The 22076-nt window shown below is 37.3% G+C and overlaps 1 protein-coding gene across 3 annotated transcripts in view; it reads right to left on the reverse strand.

Annotated features, from left to right (window-relative positions):
- The window catches only part of LOC127809468 (phytanoyl-CoA dioxygenase), a 62479-nt gene extending 41119 nt beyond the window's left edge, over positions 1-21360 (reverse strand). For 2 of the 3 annotated variants that reach the window (XM_052348276.1, XM_052348277.1), the window contains exons 1-9: positions 21193-21360; positions 20933-21057; positions 20793-20853; positions 19366-19434; positions 18958-19076; positions 9476-9623; positions 9243-9387; positions 9081-9167; positions 8740-8820 (exon numbers count right to left, since the gene is read on the reverse strand). In XM_052348276.1, the coding sequence (XP_052204236.1) occupies positions 8778-8820; positions 9081-9167; positions 9243-9387; positions 9476-9623; positions 18958-19076; positions 19366-19434; positions 20793-20853; positions 20933-21057; positions 21193-21247 (852 nt within the window). In that variant the 5' untranslated portion in view covers positions 21248-21360 and the 3' untranslated portion in view covers positions 8740-8777. Of the gene's footprint in view, positions 1-8545; positions 8821-9080; positions 9168-9242; positions 9388-9475; positions 9624-18957; positions 19077-19365; positions 19435-20792; positions 20854-20932; positions 21058-21192 lie in introns of those variants that run through there. The other variant, XM_052348275.1, reaches the window with a different exon arrangement.
- Between the last annotated feature and the right edge of the window lie 716 nt (positions 21361-22076).

The following is a 22076-nucleotide window of genomic DNA, read 5'->3' on the forward strand; positions in this document are numbered from 1 at the left end:
AGAAAACCTAAAGCTCTTTCTTGTCTACATTCCTCTCCATGGGTTATTGACTCTGGAACCTCCGATCATATGACTAGTTCTCCTTATTTATTTAATACCTATCATCCTTGCTCTGGCAATGAAAAAATCAGAATTGCCGATGGAAGTTTTTTATCTATTGCAGGAAAAGGAATTATTAAACTAACTGAAAAAATTAATCTCAATTCTGTCCTTCATGTTCCTAACTTGGCCTGCAATCTTTTGTCTGTTAGTAAACTTTGCAAAAATTCTAACTGTCGTGTCACCTTTTTTGAATCCCATTGTGAATTTTAGGACCAAAACTTGGGGACGATGATTGAGCGTGCTAGGATGATTGAAGGTCTTTACTACTTTGATGAAATTTCGTCTGGTAATAAAAAAGCTCAAGGCTTTAGTAGTACTAGTTCAATTCTTATTCACGATACAATTATGCTATAGCATCTTAGACTAAGACATCCTAGTTTTGCCTATTCGAAACGTTTATTTCCTGAATTATTTAAAGAAATGAATTGTTCTTCTTTTCAATGTGAAAGTTGCATCTTAGCAAAAAATCATCGTTCTACATATTTACCAAAACCCTACCAAGCATCCAAATCTTTTTATATAATTCATAGTGATGTTTAGGGTCCATCTAAAATTTCTACTCTATCTGAAAAAAAAAGGTATGTTTCCTTTATAGACAATCATACCCGTTTGTGTTGGGTTTATTTGATGCACAAAAAATTTGAATTGGAATATTTATTCAAAAACTTTTACACTGTGATTGAAAATCAATTTTAAACCAAAATTGGCATTTTACACTTTGACAATAGCACCGAGTATTTCAATGAGCACTTGGGGGATTTTTTGAAAACCAAAGGTATTCACCACCAATCTACTTGTCGACATACTCCTCAACAAAATAGCATTGCTAAACGTAAAAATAAACATTTACTCGAAGTAGCACGTGCCATCATGTTTTCTATGAATATTCCAAAATACTTATGGGGTGAAGCTGTTTTAACAGCATCCTATTTGAAAACAGGATGCCTACTAAAGTATTAAAGTACCAAACACCCCTTGAGTGTCTAAAAGACCTTTTTCCCAACACTAGATTACATTCGGACCTCCCTGTCAAAGTTTTCGAATGTACTGTGTATGTTTATATCCCTACTCAATTTCACTCAAAACTTGATCCTCGAGCTGTCAAATGTGTTTTCTTGGGCTATACCTTTCAAAAAAAGGGCTATAAGTGTTATGATCCTCTCACAAAAAAGATCTACGTGAATATGGATGTCTCCTTTGTTGAAAACAAACCCTATTTTTTCAAAAATTTCCTTCAAAGGGAGAAACATGAAGATGAAGACAATTTTTGGGATGTTTCTGTCCCTCTTCCAAACGCAATCCGTCCTACTCAAGAATCGCATGTTTCTGATAATGGTCACGTAGGAGATTCTGGTTCCTTGATGCCAAGTAAAGGGGTTTCTCGGGCAGAGGGAGAATTACTACAAACTAATCATCATGATCTAAATTATGAGCTTCAGGTTTATACCAGGAAGAGATTTCATCAAATGAACAAAGACTTGAATGTCAATTCTGCACAAAATCAGTCTGAAAACCCGAGAAATGGCACTGTAAGTTCAGGAAATCCCACTTCAACATTTAGTCCACCTCCTTCCACTTTACCTAATAGTTCTCAAGTTGATTCTTTAACTATTTCCAATCATTTACCTACCATTTCTGATCTTGATGTTCCTATAACAATTAGGAAAGGTGTCAGAAGTTGCACTAAATATCCTATTGCTAAATATCTCTCCTACCACAGACTATCAAAGAATCATAAGGCTTTCACATCTAGGATTTCACACTTGTTTGTGCCAAGGAATATATAGGAAGCTTTGGATGATCCAAATTGTAAATTAGCAGTTATAGAGAAGATGAATGCTCTAAGGTGAAGGGGAACTTGGGAGATAGTTAATCTGCCCAAAGACAAAAAAGTAGTAGGGTGTAAATGGGTGTTAAAAATAAAATGTAAGGCAGACGGGAGTGTTGATAGGTACAAAGCTAGACTAGTGGCTAAAGGTTTCACCCAGACTTATGGGATTGATTATCAAGAGACCTTTGCTCATGTTGCAAAAATAAACTCTATTAGAGTCTTGTTGTCTCTTGTAGTAAATTCAGATTGGCCTCTACACCAACTTGATGTCAAACATGCGTTTCTTAATGGTGATCTTGAAGAGGAGGTCTTCATGAGCTTGCCACCGGGATTCGAAAATAAACTTGGGAGTGACAAAGTATGTAGACTGAAGAAATCCCTGTATGGTCTTAATCAGTCCCCAAGAGCATGGTTCGAACACTTTGGAAAGGCAGTTGCCAGTTATGGCTTCCTTCAAAGTCAGGCAAATCACACTATATTTTATAAACACTCAAAAAATGGTAAAGTTGCAATTTTGATTATTTATGTTGATGACATTATGTTAACTAGTACTGATGAGACAGAATTAGCAGTCCTCAAACAGAAACTTGCAAAGGAGTTCCAAATCAAGGACCTGGGGATCCTAAAATACTTCCTTGGAATGGAGTTTGCAAGATCCAAAGAAGGCATCTTTGTTAATCAAAGAAAATATGTTCTTGACCTTCTTGGAGAAACAGGTTTACTTGGTTGCAGGGTGTCAGAAACTCCCATCGAGCCTAATGTGAAACTAGATGCCGCCAAAACTAAAGAAGTAAAGGACAGGGAACAATATCAGAGACTTGTGGACAGATTAATCTACTTGTCTCACACGCAACCTGACATTGCTTTTGCAGTAAGTATGGTGAGTCAATTCATGAACTCACCAGGGCCAGAGCATTTTGAAATAGTCTACAGAATCCTAAGATATCTGAAAGGGACTCCTGGAAGAGGCTTACTGTTCAAGAAACATGGCCACCTGCAAGTTGAGATCTACACTGATGCAGATTGGGCAGAAAGTGTTAATGATAGGAGATCTACTTTAGGCTACTGTTCTTTTGTTAGGGGAAACCTAATCACCTGGCGAAGTAAAAAACAAAATGTGATGGCTAAAAGTAGTGCAAAAGCAGAGTTCAGAGCTGTTGCTCATGGAATTTATGAGAGAATGTGGATCAAAATGATACTTGAAGAACTAAAGTTTTCTCAGTCGAAACTAATAAAAGTCTATTGTGACAACAAGGCTGCCATCTCTATTTCTCATAATCCGTTGTTACATGATCGTACAAAACATATAGAAGTGGACAAACATTTCATCAAGGAGAAACTCGATGCTGGAATAATATGCATGCCATATCTTCCAACAACTGAACAAATTGCTGATGTTCTAACTAAGGGTTTTCACAAGAAGCAATTTGATAAACTTATTGGCAAGCTAGTTATGGAAGACATCTACAAGCCAGCTTGAGGGGGAGTGCTGGAAATATGCTCAAATTAAGGGAGATTTGACTTTGATCCTAGAATATTCTAGGATTTATGTTTTATGTAAATATTATGTAAATATAGTAAGTAAAAGATGTAAATTAGGATGTTGTCTATATTTAGTTTATTTCTTTCCTTCTTTGTTCATAATCCTCTCTTTAAAAGAGGATGTTATTCTTGCTTATTTGTATCAATCAAGCTATATTATCCTTGATTAGTTCTAAGAAATTGCATTAAGGCCCACCATTAACTCATAATGACACTTCCACTAACTCACAAGACCCCATTAACTCTTAACAATTTGTTGATCTGTTTGTTAACTCTTAATAATACATCCATTATTATCATTAACTATTAATGATGATTGAGAACAGACGACAGTAAGAAATCACTAATCCAATGCATCACCCAGTTTGTGTGTGAACTTCTAGATTCACCACCATGTAACAATCATAACATGTCAAGTTCTTTGACGTCGATCGAACACTTCGGTCTATTATGAGAAACTCTTTATTTCCTTACAGCACACCGAAATGCATTAAGTGACCTCTAGCATAATATCAGGACGAACAAACCTAATGGTAATAAGTCAATACTTTAAATGAACCTATTTGGGCTTTCAATTATCGTGCACTATAATTCTTCCACTGACTAACATCCCAACTGAGTAAGCGGCATAAACTGATTAAATTCACAAGACTTGGTAACTATGTCAATATCCAATACGGTGTGATTAAGATGACATATTGGAACTATTTCCAACATCGAAAACTCTTTCCAATCATGCGTACTATGGTCAAGGGTTTTCCAATCACAACCTAATTGAGATCGCATAAGATGTTCACCCCCACGCCGGAGGTTAATCGATCCCATTGGTGAGCATCTGTTTTCATACACCACTGCACAGAGACCACATAGAAAGCATTCACATCTCTTACATCGAATGATTTTGCTTCATGACAAATTTCCAACATCAGTGCATAAGAAAACTCTATCACCTCTGGTCTGAGGACCAGATACACAATAAAAAACCAACAACAAATCATTAATCCTCTCAGCCATGTGATATGTCACAAGCATCACATTTAGCAAATGTTCAACCAACATCCACCAACATGTCTACTAGCTGCACTTCATGTAATATGGCATGTGACTCACCATACCAACTGCAAAGACAATATCCAACCGTGTGTGAACAAGATAAATTAGTCTGCTTATTAATCTTTGATACCTTTCCCAGTCCATTATCTCTTTCGTCGTAGCCGGCTCTAGTTTCACATTAGGCTTTATAGGAGTATCAGCTGCCTTGCACCCAAGCATCCTTGTTTCTTTTAGTAAATCAAGGACATTTTCTTTGATTAACAAAAATCCCTTCTTTGGATTTTGCAAACTCCATTCCAAGGAAGTATTTTAACATACCTAACTCCTTAATTTCAAACTTAGCTGCAGGTTTTTCTTTCAATTATAGGATCTCAACATGATCATCTCCAGTTATGATTATACCATCGATATACAAAATTAGAATAGCAATTTTACTTCTTTGGTGTGTTTGTAGAATATAGTGTAGTCTACTTGGCTTTGGTGGAATCCATATCTCTTGATAGCTTTCCAAACTACTTAAACCAGACTCTTGAAGATTGTTTGAGCCCGTATAAAGACTTGTTCAGCTTGTAGACCTTGTCAATACCAAGTTGTTTCTCAAATCTTGGTGGTAGATCCATATAAACTTCATTTTCCAAATCTCCATTTAAGAATGCATTTTTTACGTCCAATTGATATAGTGGCCAATTGGAATTTACTACTAAGGAAAAAAAGGATCCTGATAGAGTTTATTTTGGCCACGAGAGCAAAAGTTTCCTAGTAGTCTATCCCATTGGTTTGTGTAAACCCTTTTGCCACAAGCTCACCTTGTGTCTCTCCACGCTCCCATCTACTTTATAATTTACTGTGAACACTCATTTGCAGCCAACAGTCCTTTTATCTGTTGGCAAATCAATCACACTCCATGTATCATTTTTCTTAAGCAACCATCTCTTTCATAACTACTGACTTCCAATTCGAGTCACCTAGTGCTTCTTGAACAGTTCTTGGAACAAAGAGGTTAGAAATCCTAGATACAAACACCCTATGATTATTGGATAATTTTTCATAGAATAGGAATTTAGCAATAGGATGTTTTGTGCAAGTACGAATTGCTTTCCTAGTAATAATTGGGAGATCTAGGTAAGAAAATAATTATGTTGAAGAAGACAGAATAGGAAGAGAATTACTCTGAGTTTATTGTTGATGGATCAATACTCAACAGATTTAATCGAGCTTGTGCTGGAGAATATAAAGGAGATGTATAGTCTTTGTGCCATTTCCTTCTAGTATAAACCTGGAGCTCAGATATAGGATCATCATCATCCTGTTTTAGTAATTCTCCCCCTATTTCTGACACAATGATACTACTTGGCAAAGGTGTTTTCGGATTTTCCTCATTTTCTATATTTTCAACAACATTTTCTTGCATTTGTCTGTTAGAAATGATTGGTGAATCAGACCTAGGTAATGTGGATTCCAAAGTAGGTAAGGGTAAAGGGCTCCAAAAAAACATCTTCTTGATTTCTCTTTTGCTCCCTTTGAAGATGATTCTTGGGAAAGTAAGGTTGATTTTCAAAGAAAGATACATCCATACTGACGAACAATTTTTTAGTGACAAGATCGAAACATTTATACCCTTTTTTATAGGTGCCTAACCTATGAAAACACATTTTTTAGTGTTTGAATCTAATTTGGACCGAGAATTGTTAGGTATGTAAACACAACATGTGCAGCCAAAAAATTTTAATGGAAGGTCCAAGTTCATACGACATGTGGGAAAAGATTTTTTAAAATGATTTAAGGGAGTCTCAAATTTCAAAACCTGTGTTAGCATTCTATTTATTAAAGAGGATGCAATTAGAACAGCCTCACCCCATAGGTACTTAGGAATATGCATAGAAAACATAATAGCATAATTCAAAGTAAAAGACCTCAAGCACCTACAATATTTTCTTAGGATAGAAATTGCTAAGAGTAAAAGGGGAATATTTATTCCCCAAAGGAAGTACACTATGGATCTACTGAAGGAGACAAGGAAATTAGGATGTAAACCTGCAAGGACCCCCCTAAATCGAAACTAGAAGCATAAAATTATCAAAGAAAATCTACCAGTTGAAAGAAAGATATATCAATACTTTGTGGGGAAACTGATTTACTTATCTCTCACCAAGCCTGATATTGTTTATAGTGTCAATGTGGTGAGTCAATCCATGCATACCCCTACAAAGAGACATTTAGAAGTAGTGAATCAGATTCTTCGCTACCTAAAGAGTACTTTGAGATAGGGTTTACTATTCAGAAAAAATGATCAACAAGGTGTTGAATGCTATGCAAATGCAAATTAGGCAGGTTCAATTGAAGACATGAAATCCATTACTGAGTATTACACAAGTATGGGGAAATGTGGTGACTTGGAGAAGCAAGAAATAGATAGTAGTTGCAAGAAGTAGTGTCGAGGCTAAATGTAGGGTAATCTCTCATGGGGTGTGTAAATCTAGATTAATAGGTTGCTATAAGACCTATCTATTCTAATGGAAAAGCCTAGACCTATCTATTCTAATGGAAAAGCCTATGAAACTATATAGTGATAGTAAATACGCTATTAGCATAGTTCATAATCCTATTCAACACGACAAGACGAAGCATGTGACATTGACAAAAACTTCATCAAGTCAGAGATCGACAGTGGGACATTCACCTTGCACTACGTTCCAACAAAGCGACAGGAAGCTAACCTCCTTGCAAAAGCCCTGTCAAAGCCAAACTTTGAAACAAATGTTAACAAGCTGGGAATGATATATATCTATTTACTAGCTTAAGGGGGGAGCGTTAAAAGATCGACAGTATCAAAATCAAATCGAAAGGATTTTCGATATTTTCCTTTTGCATTGTTTCCTTTTTATAGCTTATTCCTCTTTCAAATTATTTCCTAGATTTGAGATTTAGTAGCTTTCTTAATTTGTTCTTTCCTTGGCCTATATATTGTTCTCTTTGCTATGGGTTGTATTATTGGAGAATACATTTTAGCAATAAATACAGTAATTTCATATGTAAATTGGTTATTTAGGCAACATTTTCTTATTTTGAATAGGTTATGTATGTTGTTCCGCCAGGATTGCCATTTTGCTTAGGTTATGTATTTTTATATTAGGTTATGGCATTTTTTAATTAAAAATTTATTATAAATCCAAAATATTACCTTAGGACCGCCTAGTACCAGAACTGTACTGTCAAGAACTAGGTCTTGAATCTAGAATTTCTAATTTAAAATGGAAGGAAGAATGAAAAGAGAGAGAAATGGAGATAGGAATAGAGAGAAAATAGAGAGAACACGGAGAAATGAATTAAGAGAGAATACGAGAATGGTATTCAATTTCTTTTTGTTATCTAATACAAGTTGGTGTAGCTTTATATACAGCTAACCAAGAAAACAGTTACAGGATGTAACTGACTGCTACCCACCAATTGTAGAAAAATAATCTGATACAATGGTCCTCCCAATATCTCCTGCACCCTACGAGCTTGACACATACCAATAGCAATTATGGTACCTTGACTAGTACTATTAACAACTATGTACCTGACATAAACCCTAAGCTTATCCATAAACTTGCTAGCAGTTGTAGTCTTTTCATAATATTCAAACAATAATTAAGAGCCTTTTCACAATACAAACATCTATAAAAACCCAGGCTTACTCATATTTTCTTTGCAAGTAATTGTATCTAGTTTGGAATTTACTTCAAAGAGTAGGAGGATAATAATCAAACAAACAAGGCACTGGAAAATTTGAGATGGATTAGCAGAAGGATAAAGGGATTTAACGAAGGGGTAATATAATCAAAAGGGTTGGGTATATAATTATTCAATGAATGCAATTATCTAAATTGGAACTATGGCTTCCAGTATGTGGAGTATGGTAATAGAATCTATTAGGATCAACCCTGCCAAGTTAAAAATGAGACCAAACAGGTAACCCAATTAGGATTCAACAAATCTAAATATAACATTTATGCAAAGTTAGGAAGTAGGATATGGGGAATGAGCACTATTCATAACGGACTATGGGAACCCAATTAGAGAATAACCTTGCACCACATAATACAATGACAGTAAGCAGTTGAACAGTGTCACAAGGAGAAAGCAAATAACATTAAAATGTTGAACCAACTTGTTAGCATGCTCTCTTAATTAGGTTGTTCAAAGAGAAAGTTCTATATTATACATACCCTAGAGACTTAAAACTATGTTGTTGTTTTAGCTTCACTCAAGAAACATAAAGGGGCTTGGGATCCACTTTTCTTCTGATCCTGAAAGTAAGATATCAGCAGGAGACAGATCAGAGAAAAAGTCAACAAGCTAATGTAAGTTAAAATAATGATTATGGACAGGTTAGAGACTTCAAATTCGAACTACTGGAACAAATATTAGCCATTCAACTGTTGTTAACGGAAGGAATGAGTTTGTTTAATTCATTGAATAGGAAAAGCAACTCAAAAACAGAAAAGAGATTCAGCTCCAGCCAAAAAAAACCAAAGAGATTGAGCATGAAGAATATCTATCTACTGACCAATTATCAGGAGACCATTCGCAACCAACAGTATCAATTACATGTAAGCTGTAGGCATGCCTTGATTTTGAAGACTGGTTCTCAAAACTGTAAGGCAAGCAAGAAGATAAAAATTAAGAAGTGAATTTTTCCCTCCATATAGACAATTTTTCAATGGCCAACCTTTGATGAATAAGATCACCATGAATCACAACCAAGGAGCCAGCTTTGACTTCAATAGGTACAAAATCTTTTTGGTCATAGGATGGCAAGGGCCGATCAAAGTGCACACCCTCTTCATTCCTAAGGAATCTTCTCAAAAGACCATCTGTAAGAAGATAAGCAAAAGAACATGTAATTTGGTGCACTTTTATGCTTAGCAGGAATGAAACATAAGTCAGATACAAGAAGGTTACTTTTGTGGGATCCAGGAATAGCCCACAGGCAACCATTTATTATGGTTGCATCTTCTAAAGCCAACCATAGCCCCGTGCAAGTTGTTGGTTCAGTATAAAGAAATGAATTATCTTGATGAGGCACCACTTCACCACCAATACCTGGTTGCTGAAATAAAATTATTTATATGTTATGAACACATCTAGTGGAGTATGATTAAGACGTGAAAATGGAATAAAGTTTAGCTGGGAGACACTTTAACAAAGGTAGAAAATTTTCAGCATACATCTAAGCTGTAATAAAATAAGACTGCTCTATTTACACTCAAATTATTAAACCCTAATAAAGAGAGGGCTAAATTATAATCAAGGCACGCATGTTGAAAATTTACTAGCAAAATGGGCCAACTGAATTCATGGTTCAAGCAGGCCAAGTTATAAGTTGCAGTGGGGAGAGAAGGACACTTAAACAAATGTAAAAATTGTTATTTCCCATACATTTTCCTCAAAAACACTACAAAGATAAGCTGACTCAACAATACCTTAAATCCAAACAAGTAGGGTTCTTGAAAATAATTAACTGAAATCCAGAAAGAGTAATGACCTCAGTTCGTCATACATGCCTTCCACCAGTTAACATGGTGTCTGTATATGATACTCAAGTTTGGCACTTGAAAAGAAAGGAGAAAGTCAGTCCCTTATTGACATCCCTATAAAGCCCTGTTGGTGTTTTGGTCTTAACTAGTGTCAAAATAGGTTTCTAGTAGTATTTTCTATGACTTTTAGATACTATCTTCGATTGAACTAGCTAATATCTATCTTTAGCTAGACATATCTATGATCTTTTAGACTTTCTAGAAATTGTTGGAAGATAATAATAGCTTCAACACTCCTCCTTGATACTCTTCTTGCAAACTCTGAGCTAACTTCTGAAATATTCAAATTTGTCTTTTGGTGGAGCTTTGGTAAATATGTCAACTAGTTGGTCTTTGCTGCTGTAATCCTCTAGGCTAACTTGCTTGGTATGTTCTGCTTCTCTGACCAAATGAAATTTAATCAGATGTATTTGGTTCTCCAGTGTTGGACTGGATTCTTGGCAATGACTACGGCTGACTTCTTGTCACAATATAGCTTGATGGGATGTGATTGTGCTTCTCCCATATCTGCCAAAATCCTCTAAGACAAATTGCTTGATTTACTGCTGCACAAGCTGGAATATACTTGGCTTCAGCAGTGGATTGTGCTACTGTCTATGAGAGTCAAGAAAATATTCTACTGCCAATAGTAAATGCATACCCTGATGTACTTTTCATGTCATCAGTGGAACCAGCCCAGCACTGTCTGTGAAGCCAACCAATTCTGCATTTTCAGTAGCAGTGAACTTTATTCCATAGTCAACAGTTGATTTAATGTACCTAAGCACTCTTATAGCAGTTGCAAGATGAAGCTCATTTGGTTTGCACATAAATCTAGAAAGGAGGCTTGTAGCATACATGATGTCAGGTCTGGTAGTCATGAGATAAAGAAAGCTTCCAACTAATTGTCCCCCTCTTTCAGTCTAACTCTCCCTCCCATTCTCTCTAATTCTCGAATTCTACCCTAAATAGCCTTTGATAGATCTTAGGATTAGACAATTGGTATCAGAGTCGATCAATCCTCAACTGTAATTCCGGCAAACTTTGTAGCAAATTTGAAGGCGAATTCCAACTTTGGATCCAGACTGCTCATTCCTCGGCTGTGACTTTAGGTGGCCCACGGCTACTAAAGCAAATCAGGAAGGTGATAGCCAAAAGCGATTTCCTATGCAATTACTAACATCAGAGAATTGATGATCATAAGCAGTCCTAGGTGAAGTCAATTCAGTAATTCCGATCCGATTTGAAGACATCGTAATCGAGCAGAGTTGATGATCTCTTGAAAGTGACACAAAGCTAGTGGTCCTCGGCCATCAAATCGAGATTGAGACGAGTAAGAAGGCGCTGGGTTGAAGCAGATCCGAGCGATCTTGAATCGGCAGTGATTGCAATCAGATTTGGAGTTTGCTGATCGATGGCAATCAGTTGCAATGGTTTCCAACGATAGGATTGGATTGGGGGAATTGTTGAGTTGCGGCCGTTGCCAGTCCTGATTGGCCATCAGTCGTAGATCAGAGGAGATAGTAGTTACAGATCAGAAGTGAAAATTCAGTACAGATAGGAGGAAGCAAATTAGTTGCAGAACAGAGAAGCTAATTCAGTTGCAGATCAGAGGAGGTCATTTGATTTGAGGTATGGCGAGGGGAACAAGAATGAAACAGTTAAAGCCAGGCTTGACACAATGGAACTAGGGCTGCTCTAGACTTAGGAGGAGGTGAGTCATGGCAGAGCTGAGAGTGTCGCAGCTAGGGAGGCAGTACAGGTTTTAGATTAGGGGATGGAGGAATTCTCCAGAATTCATCTGGATATTGCCAATGTAAATCAAAGGATCGATAGTGTCCTTGATATGTTTTCTAGGAGGCCCCAAGTGAGTTTGCCAGCGGAATTTCCCCCTAGATCCACGGCAGGAGCAAGAATTATGTCGCATGCTCCTGATTTACTGGTAATGGATGATCAGGTTGACTCTGAGCTGTAAGTCCAGGTAAGAGGCACTTATACTACTCATCACCATACCCCAATGCCTAGGTTAGAGATACCAATTCTTGAAGGAGACAAACCTAGGTGTTGGATTAGACGGTGTGAGAGATTCTTCCACCACTATTAGGTGGCTAAGAATCAGAGGGTAAACCTGGTGGCAGCACATCTCAGTGATGTAGCTGATGCCTGGTTTCAAGGATGGAGCTGAATGAGGAATGTATTGTCATGAACCTAGAGTTTAGCCTAGAATTGGAATGACAATCGGAAGGAGCTGATGAATAGAATCAAGAACAGAACATTTGAGAGGAAGAAATGGACAGAAATGGGGGAAGGATGTAGAGAGAAATGAGGGAGAGAAGTAGATGTCATGACCCTATGAGCAATAAAAATGTATTATTATAATAGGATAAAATAGTTTGTTAGGGATATTTTAGCAAGTGGTTAGAAGCACATGGGAGCATGTGCTAGGCTGTTAAAAGGCAAATATGCCTATAAAAGATTACTATAATGGTTTGTTTTGTTATCCAAGAAATTAATGAATTGAAATCTGTTTTTCTCCTCTTCCAAATTCTCTCCCCTTTCTTGATCTTCATCTCCCTCTTTTTATGTTCTATAATCTCCCTAACACTTCTTCTAATCTCTCCCTCATTCTTCCAATTTCCTCTTTAATTCCCTTCTATTCTTGGCGTAGCTGAATCGGATTCTTCCGATTCCCAAACTGATCCTAGGTTAAGCCCTAGGATCATGATAAATCGGTATTAGAGCAGTCCATCCTTGGCTGTAGTTTTGATTCGAGTTCCGACGATGATTATCGGTGAGTTCCGATGGTGATTATCGATTGTTGGTAAGCGATTGTTTCCAATTCGATTTGGAGGATATTAAGGTCAGTAGTGAACGAGTGAGAGCAAAGCAATTCTCGCCAACTGCATCAATTAATCCTAAGTAGTTAGAAATTGAAAGGTGGAGTAGCATCAGGAGGTGACGGCCACGATTCTCAGCAACCCAGGCGAATTGAAGGAGCTACCATTGGCTAGTGGTCCTCGGCTCAGGAGGTCGCGACTAGCGCAGGAGTTGCAACCGATCGCGGTTGTGCAGCGGGTTTCTAGCGATCGTGGTTTGGTCGGTGATTGGGCAAAACCTAAGGAAGGAAGCGTTGATTCATCACTGGTTGGGTTATCACTGGCAAGAGGTTCGCGACTGGAAGTGATCGTAGGTAGAGCGAAATCGAAGGAAGGAGACGAAAGGCTAAAAAAACTTGCCGACTGATTGGGCCAGCGTTTGTCTGAAGGGATTTTCTGGAAGTAAGGCGATTCCAACTGGGAGCATGCGACTCAAGAGGGTGACCTCAGAAGCAGAGTTGCGCAATAGGTTTCCGAAATACACGATGTGCAAGCAAGTCTGATCCGACTTCTTTGCTTGTGAGTTCCGACACCCTAGGCTGCTAATTTCCAAGTCGGAAGGCGTTTGAGGCGAGAATAGGAGGCTAGGCAGCAGGCAAGCCTGGAAGTTGCGACTGGTGTAGGAGTTCCAAGCGATCGCAATTGTCCAAGATTAAGCAATCTTGGTTGAAGATTTAGAGCCGGTGATTCTCTGCGGCTCCCATGAGCCATTCAGCGATAGAGAACCCATAGTAGCACTGGCCGATTGGCTTCGAGGGTAATCAAAGTCGGTTCGGCGGAAGTTTGGCAATTCTTGTTTGTCGTTGGGAGGTGAAGTAGGTTAGGCAAGTCCTCCAACCAGTTCTTGATGGCTCTGAAGGTGGCGGAATAGGTCTTGGATCTCGGCTAAGAAGCCCAGCAATTTCAGTACTTGATTCTAGCAAGGTTTGGAGCAACTGGGAGTGGATTGTGAAAGGCGAATTTGGATGGGTGATTATTGGCTGTGAATTCCAACACTCTTTTGTGGTAATTCTGATCCAACTTCATTAACGAAGTAGTAATTTCAGGTGGTAATTCCAATCAAATCCTAGGCTGCTAGTAAGGTAAACAAAGCTTAATTTTGAATTTTGGGATAACTTGTTTGAAGAAGAGCAGTATGTATATAGCTCCTTGGTCTTCAAAGTATGCCGATTGTGAAAAATCAGCTAAGGGGAGCAGTGCATGTAGGAGACCATGGGAGCCTCAATTGCAGCAGAAAAATTCGTCATTTTCAGTTGGAATAGAGCCTTAATGGCAGCCAAAGAAGGCTGCATTTTCAGTAGGGTGTCCTACTCATGAAGCTAGGGGAGGCAGTGCATACATGAAGCAGAATGCTTCACTTTCAGCTGGAATGGAGCATCAATGGCAGCTAAAGAAGGTTGCATTTTCAGTTGACAGCAACAAGGACAAAGGAACAAGCAATGGGATTCATGAAGAGTGCAAGGAATTCGATCAAATGTTCCGCGAGAAACTGCAAGAATTTGCAATGATACTTATTAAGAAGTATCATTACAACTTTCCGGTGGAATATTTTAATGATTATCACGGAAGTTTTAACAAGGAGGAATTCCTTGGAATGGAGCAGCAGGAGGAGAAGCTGAAAGAAAGAGCAAACAAGGAAGCAAGGAGCATTGATTATTTTATGGAAGAGTTGGAGCATGAATCAGAAATGAAGGAAAGGCGGAATCAGAAAACAATAGTGCTAAGAGCTAACAAGAAATTGGGAGACTTGGACATGAATTTGGCCACAGCTGCTTTGCAACCAGCTCTACAACAATGGAGAGAGTTAATGCCTCGTCAGAACTGGCAGTTAAAAAATGAAGGATTATTGAAGGAAGAGGAAGAGGAGGATTTAGTTGATAAGCAAGCTATAATTATAAATCGTGTGCGAAAAGATGGAAAGGATGAAGTACATATGGCAGACGCTGAGAAATAATTGGCAAGGATTTAAGTGGCAGCAGATCCTAATGTTAATGCTCACAAACAACCTTGGTATGAGCATTCAAAGCAAGTCTACAAGTCCCCATTGCTGCATTTCGAGGCTGTTGTTGATATTTTTGCAACAAAGCATGGCTGTGGGTTGAATGGGGGTACAATAACAGCAACTACGGTCGTAGATCTGCTCTCCTTACTTGTAGTGGAGGGTAATGAAGTTTTCCCTAATAAAATTCTGGGCCAATTTATACTTGGAATTAATCTTGAAAACCTAAGAATGAAGAAGAAGAGACCTAGAAGTAGAAAAAAAGAAAGAAAGGAGGATAATTCGCATAGAGAAGGTTGGAATTGGATGAAGTGCAACGGCTACTCACGGCAAGTTCTTGGGGACAAGAACTCTCTTAAGGAGGGGGGAATTATCATGACCTTATGAGCAATAAAAGGGTATTATTGTAATAGGATAAAATAGTTTATTAGGGATATTTTAGCAAGTGGTTAGAAGCACATGGGAGCATGTGCTAGGCTGTTAGAAGGCAAATATGCCTATAAAAGATTATTGTAATTGTTTGTTTTGTTATCCAAGAAATTAATGAATTGAAATCTGTTTTTCTCCTCTTCCAAATTCTCTCCCCTTTCTTGATCTTTATCTCCCTCTTTTTCTGTTCTCTAATCTCCCTAACACTTCTTCTAATCTCTCCCTCATTCTTCCAATTTCCTCTTTAATTCCCTTCTATTCTTGGCTTAGCTGAATTGGATTCTTCCGATTCCCAAACTAATCCTAGGTTAAGCCCTAGGATCATGACAGTAGAGAGAAAATGAGAGGGAGAATTGTAGAGAGAGAGAATTAGATTTTCTTTAATCAATTCAAGAGTATTCATTTCCTCCTACAATGGGCCTTTTTATAGGCATAGGTAGCTCCTTAACTAATTTCTAACAGCACTCATGTGCTCCTAACAAACAACCAAATATCTCCTAACAAACTAATATAAGCCTATTACAATATTACCCCTTTATTATATCCTTATCTAATATTATCCTTCTAATCCTCCTAGGGACATGACATGTATGTAGGTGGCAAGAGTTTGCGGAAAATTTCTGTGAGCAAGTTGGAGAACGATCAATGAAAGATGTTATTGAAGAGTTCAACAAGTTGAAACAAGAGGGATCGGTTATGGAATATCAAGTCAGGTTTGAGGAATTGAAGTCACTCAATGCTTAATTCCCATCCAACCTTGATCGAGTCCTATTTTGTATCGAGTTTCATTAGTGGACTGACATAGGAGCTATGGCCTACAGTGAAAATGATGCACCCTGTCATTGTAAAGCAAGTTGCTAAGAAAGCAAGGTTATAGGAGCTTGCTCTAGAAGCAATCTTCAAAAAGCACAGAATCCTACCGAGAAATAACCCTCCCACCAGCTAGCAGTTGGAAGGCAATCCTGGGGCTACAACAGTAGGAATGAACCAAGGAAATCCCTAGGTTTATGCTAACCTTAATGCAATCAAAAATTCGACGCTAGAGCAGAGGAGGCAGCTAGGATTGTGCTATAAATGCGGAGACAAATTCCGTCCAGGCCACCAATGCAGAAGACTATTACTGAACATGAGATGATTAAAGAAAAAGAAGAAGAAGTTGTTCTCTAAGAAGAAACCAATGAGTGCAAGGTGATCACCAGGAAGAAGTTGCAGAAATTATTGCAAAAAAGGGCTCAAGAGTCATAGCTATACTCTATACAAGCTGTGGAGTTTGAAGAAAGGACAAAGACAGAGGAAAAACATTCCCAAGCTACAAGCACTGCTACACTTCGACTCCTCAATGAGGAAAAGCAAAGGAGAAAGAAAGAGAGAAGGATAAATCAGACAGTGAAAGCAAGGATTGGTTGAACTGTAGCCAGTCACTGCAAGTTCTTGAGGACAAGAACTCTCTTGAGGAAGAGGGTTGTCACGACCCCAGGGGTATCCTAGTCATTACGCTATTAATACATAAGTTGTGTTGTACCCTTCAATTAGTGTTGTAATTGATTGTACCTTTTCAGTTAGACATTACAACTGAAAGGAAGAGTCTATAAATAGGTTGTAACCTAGAGAATTAGTCATGTGAATGATAATTGAATCTTTTCACTCCAACTTTATGTTCTCTCTCTCTCTAGAACCCTCTGTTCTCCCTCTTTCTTGTTGTTCTCCCCCTCTTTCAGTCTAACTCTCCCTCCCATTCTCTCTAATTCTCAAATTCTACCCTAAAGCCTTTGTCAAATCTTAGGATCTGACAAATAGGAACACTAACAATCTTCGAGACCAATTTCATTAGGGCAAACATACAGCAAAACATGATGCTATGTCTAGATTTTTGGAGAGACATTAGGTATGCTTAAAGAACCATCAGTACTTAAACATGTGCATGCGCGCACCTCTGCAATATATGAGAAATAGTAACAATCTATAAACGATACTGCATATAAGCAAGGTTGTTAAAATCGGGATTTTAAGTGGGATCGACAAAGGGTCCATAAAATCGGATCGTAAAATCGTAAGATTTTAGAGATAATTAAAAATACCCTTTAATTTTTGTAAATATATGTTTATAATAATATAATTTTGTAGAAAATGAATTAATATTATTTAATAACTTGATTATTCCTTATTATAATTCAAAAAATGATACTTCCCAAATATAGCTCAAAAACTAGCAGGTTGGTATAGGCAATTTAGAGACAAAATATAGGTAATTTAGAGGTAAAATATAGCTTAAAATTCTTTAGAGGATGTTTCCAATGTCTTCCATTAGATTTAGATTGCAATTTTTTCTTGATTTAACATTGATTAAATCAAGTAATATCCCAATTTGGGGTTGGGTGGTCCATTAATTAATTACTTGTTTGTCTTGATTTACTTATGCAATCAATGTTAAATCAAGTAAAAATTATAATTTAAATCAAGTAAATTGGAACTTATGCAATTAATGTTAGATGCTATGTGACATTGGAATTTATGTAATCAATGTTAAATCAAGTTCTAATTTAGAGGCAAAATATAATAATTCATTGCATAAGTTCCAATGTCAAATGTTATGTGACATTGAGACGTTGGAAGCATCCTCTAAATTACAACTTAAATCAATAGAGGTCTTTGAATCATAAAATCATTTAGGGATCTCTAAAGCGTAAAATCGTAAAATCGTACATGTAAAATCGAGATTTTATAGGATTTTATCCCAAATTGGATTTTACATGGGATTTGAATCGTTTGGGGGTCTTTGAATCGTAAAATCGTACGCGTAAAATCGGGATTTTAACAACAATGCATATAAGCATGTCATTTTACTCTTAGTCAACATCTTTGCTATGAGCTCTTCATATTACATTGAGTCTTAAACTTTTATGTGCATGCACAAGATCTACTTAGAATGCAGTGAGGCGATTTTGTGGAATGATCCTTTGATTCTCACCCTCTGCAAAAATGCCAATCATGTGAATGAACTAATCATCAATCCCTAGTTTAATATAATGTAAATCATGAACTTCTCTTCTACTAGGCATCAATCTCAAAGTTATAATTGTAATTAGCCCATATTTCATTGAAACAAGGACTTGTAAGGTGCTGGTGCTCCTTATAGCTTCATTTTTGTTTTTTGTTTTTTTGAGATCTGAACACAAGACGTCCAGAGATGACTGAGGATTTGTTGCTTCTAGTCACCATGCACATGTCTGAGAAGAGGCTGACATGTAGATTTCCACCAATGATAAGTAAAGCAAATGTCTGTGAGAGATTTAAGAATACTCCCAAGCCATTAGAGGTAATCCATTTATGGGATGGTATGGTAAGAGACTGAGAAAATGCAACATTTACCCCACCAACTATTAATTTCAAAGAGAAAAAAAGAACATAAGTTAAGCTATTTGAGATTGCAATTTGTTGTGACCAAAGACAAAAAGGCATGTTTAAGCTATTGGATGCATTAAAGTGCCATATAACAAAACATAAGTGTATCAGTAACATACTAAAATAAGTTTCGAAAAGTCAATTCCATAAAGATTTAAGTACCTTAAATATGTACATTGACTGAATGATCACTGGCCTCTTATAATCTAATGATATGAATAAGCTTGATACTTTATCTGAACTAGAGACTCTTTTGAAGACCGGATCTATCTCGTGCAGCGCTGCAAAAGTACAACATGGGTAAAATATCAGCAACTAGAAATCATAAGGCAATACCAGTCTGCACAAATTCATATATGTATCATTAGGATTCTAGATGCAATTTATTTACAAACCTTAGTAGAAAAAATCAGATTATCTGAACCAAAAGGCACAAGCTGTTCAAAGTTTTAAACTAGAAGTTATAAACAGAAACATCTAAATCATAATTCTAAAATATAATGGTGGAAAGACATATTCTTGCATACTGATGTACATCCAAGAAAAACGAAAAGAGTATTCCTAGCATACCATGTCCAACTTTGTTAATTGACAGTTCCTTAGGTTGCTTTAAGTTTCCGTCACCATCAAATGCTTTCTCTGTCCAAACATACCAAATGTCAGCAGGACGAAGTAATCACTAAATTCTATCAGGGCTTAAAGTAACAAATGCACTTGGATAAAAGATATATGTGCAACAGGAAAAATGCAGGAATTTCTGAAATATTATTTTCTTAGAAATCTAGAAGTCATTTTTTCTTCAAAAAGAACATCAATTTATAACTCCCCCCCCCCCCCCCCCCACACACACACACAAAAAAAAATCAGCATGCTATCTGAAAGTTAACACCATTTGATTTTCTTTTCTTAAGTAGACTGTAGATTCAAAGGATCAAGATTAAATGTAGAGTTATGGCATGAACAGGTGAAAAACACATAAAAATCTGTAAACCATCTTTGATAGTGCTACATAGATAAACAAGATTGCATCCCCAATTTATGAAACCCCATTTATAGGTTTTTATTAGAATACACAAATTAGTGGTACTATTTGTCTATGCAGAGCCCCCACTAACCAAACACCAAAGCTACTCGTGAACCTCTTACACATGTTCAATGTGGTTGTGCCACAGGGCATCCCCCCCCCCCCCCCCCCCCCCCCTTATTGAAGGGTTGTGGATCTAGGCTCCATAAACAGTGTAATAGCCTCAAGTTGCAGGAGTAGGAAATCAACAGAGAGACCCGGGTATGCTCTGCACCTACCAAGTGAACTCTCTACTCGAGCACACAAATGCCATGTGGAAGGCTCCCCCTTGGCTACACCTTCACCAAGAAGAACTCATCCAAAAGCACAACTCTTATTGAAGATGATAGAATGTCAAACATACAGAACAAGGCACCCATCATTGGAGATGTACCTTAGCATGTAGTGTGGAAAAAGTCCTCCCTGTTCAGACACCTACAGAGAGCAACTATCAAGATCTCAGTGGTGGAACCAGTGTATCATATTCCTCCTTGACTGAGTCTTACACCAACGGAAGCTCTCTCTCTCTCTCTCTCTCTCTCTAAATGTCCCATCTCTCACCCTCTGATAACTTAGTAATCCTATATCATGCGGATCAGTTCGTGAAGGGCACTGAATCAGAATGGTCAGGATCTACCACGCACAACTAACAAAGAGATATAAACGGTAGCACTGTATTGCCAGCACAAAGGAGACTTCAACGTTACCATATTAAACCTGACTCCTAAATTCCTTTCTATAAAATCATAGATTTCATAAGCAATGCTACTTTAAATTCAGAACTCTATGAACTGTCTTCACCGTCACCAGATCATTCGCCCACACATAATAATCAAGAAATTTAAATAATTTGTTGTAACTGTGAAATCTGTAGTAAAACGGCCCAATCAACGCATTGCAAAGTCGACGACAGGGCAGACGTCAACGATAGTACCTTCGAAGAAAAATGATATCTTCTCCACGCTATCGTAGAAGTAATCATCAGAAGTCCTTTGCTGAAATTGAAGGGAAAAAATAAATATATAAAGTACCGATAATTTGAGACAATTTGGAGTTCAGATTCAGATAAGAAACCTGGTTCTTGGTGGAGAAGATGGAGGCGGTGGACGAGCAATCAAAGTCATGGAGCAATTGGTCCATTCTGGTCCTCATAGCGACCACTTCTTCATGGCTAGCAAATGATTCAAGAACTAGAAATCCTGCCCCCAAAGATTGATTGATTCAGAAGGTTTCTCAAATCAACAAGAGAACACATACAGATAGAGAGAGAGATGGGGGGGGGGGGGGGGAGGAGAGAGAGAGAGATGAGCATAAGATAAAGCGAGCAAACGTACCTTGAGTTTGGAACGATTGGAGTTGGCTTGGAGAGAGATTTCTGGCAATCCCCATGGCTGAGATCTTCCTTCCTCCCTCTTCCTCTTCCCCTTTCTTTCGCTGCGTGTCAAGTGGGTTCAGTGCTTTGAGCTGAGCACTTCAGATTGGGGTGCGTGAGGTGGACGACGCAGACCAGATACCCAATATATAACCATCACGCTTGAAAAGCATTTGAGTTATTAAATTCCCAAAAGTCTTTTATATATTTTAATTGTTTTTAATTAAGTACGATTGGCATTCCAGTCTGAGTCTCGCCGTTAAAACGGACTTATTAGACAAAGGCGGTTGATTCCACTATGATTATAGTACAGATGGAACATGCTTGAAAATCATTTTTAGAATATAAATATTTTAACGAAAAATAAACAAATAAATATGACCAGCCATTTAATTTGTGCTTTCAACTAATAAAATAATACTATAAATAACATTTGTATATGTGCGAAGCTTATCAATTAAAAAAATAAATAAAAAATAATTATCTAATCATTTATAGTCTTATTAATTGTGAAAATAAGTTTTAATTAAAAATTCAAAAATAGTATTATTAATTGTAACTGGTGGTATGCTTGTGCTATGTAAATAATTATACCTACTTAGTGTTCGGCTCAATAAAAGTTCATTTAAGTTCATATGTTAATATAAATAAGTTTAATTTGAGTTTAATTCTGAAACTCGATTCGTAAATAAGTTGAATTTTAGCTTAGTAAAACTCAACTTATTAAGACTCGTGAATAAATTCAAATAATAGCTCGCGGACGAGTTCGATTAGAAGGCTATGAACACACTCGATTAAAAACTCATGAATAGACTAATGAACATGTTTGTTTATAAATATATTAAT

This window comes from Diospyros lotus, chromosome 9 (genome assembly GCF_014633365.1).
Source record: "Diospyros lotus cultivar Yz01 chromosome 9, ASM1463336v1, whole genome shotgun sequence".
In the NCBI taxonomy this organism is placed as follows: Eukaryota; Viridiplantae; Streptophyta; class Magnoliopsida; order Ericales; family Ebenaceae; genus Diospyros; species Diospyros lotus.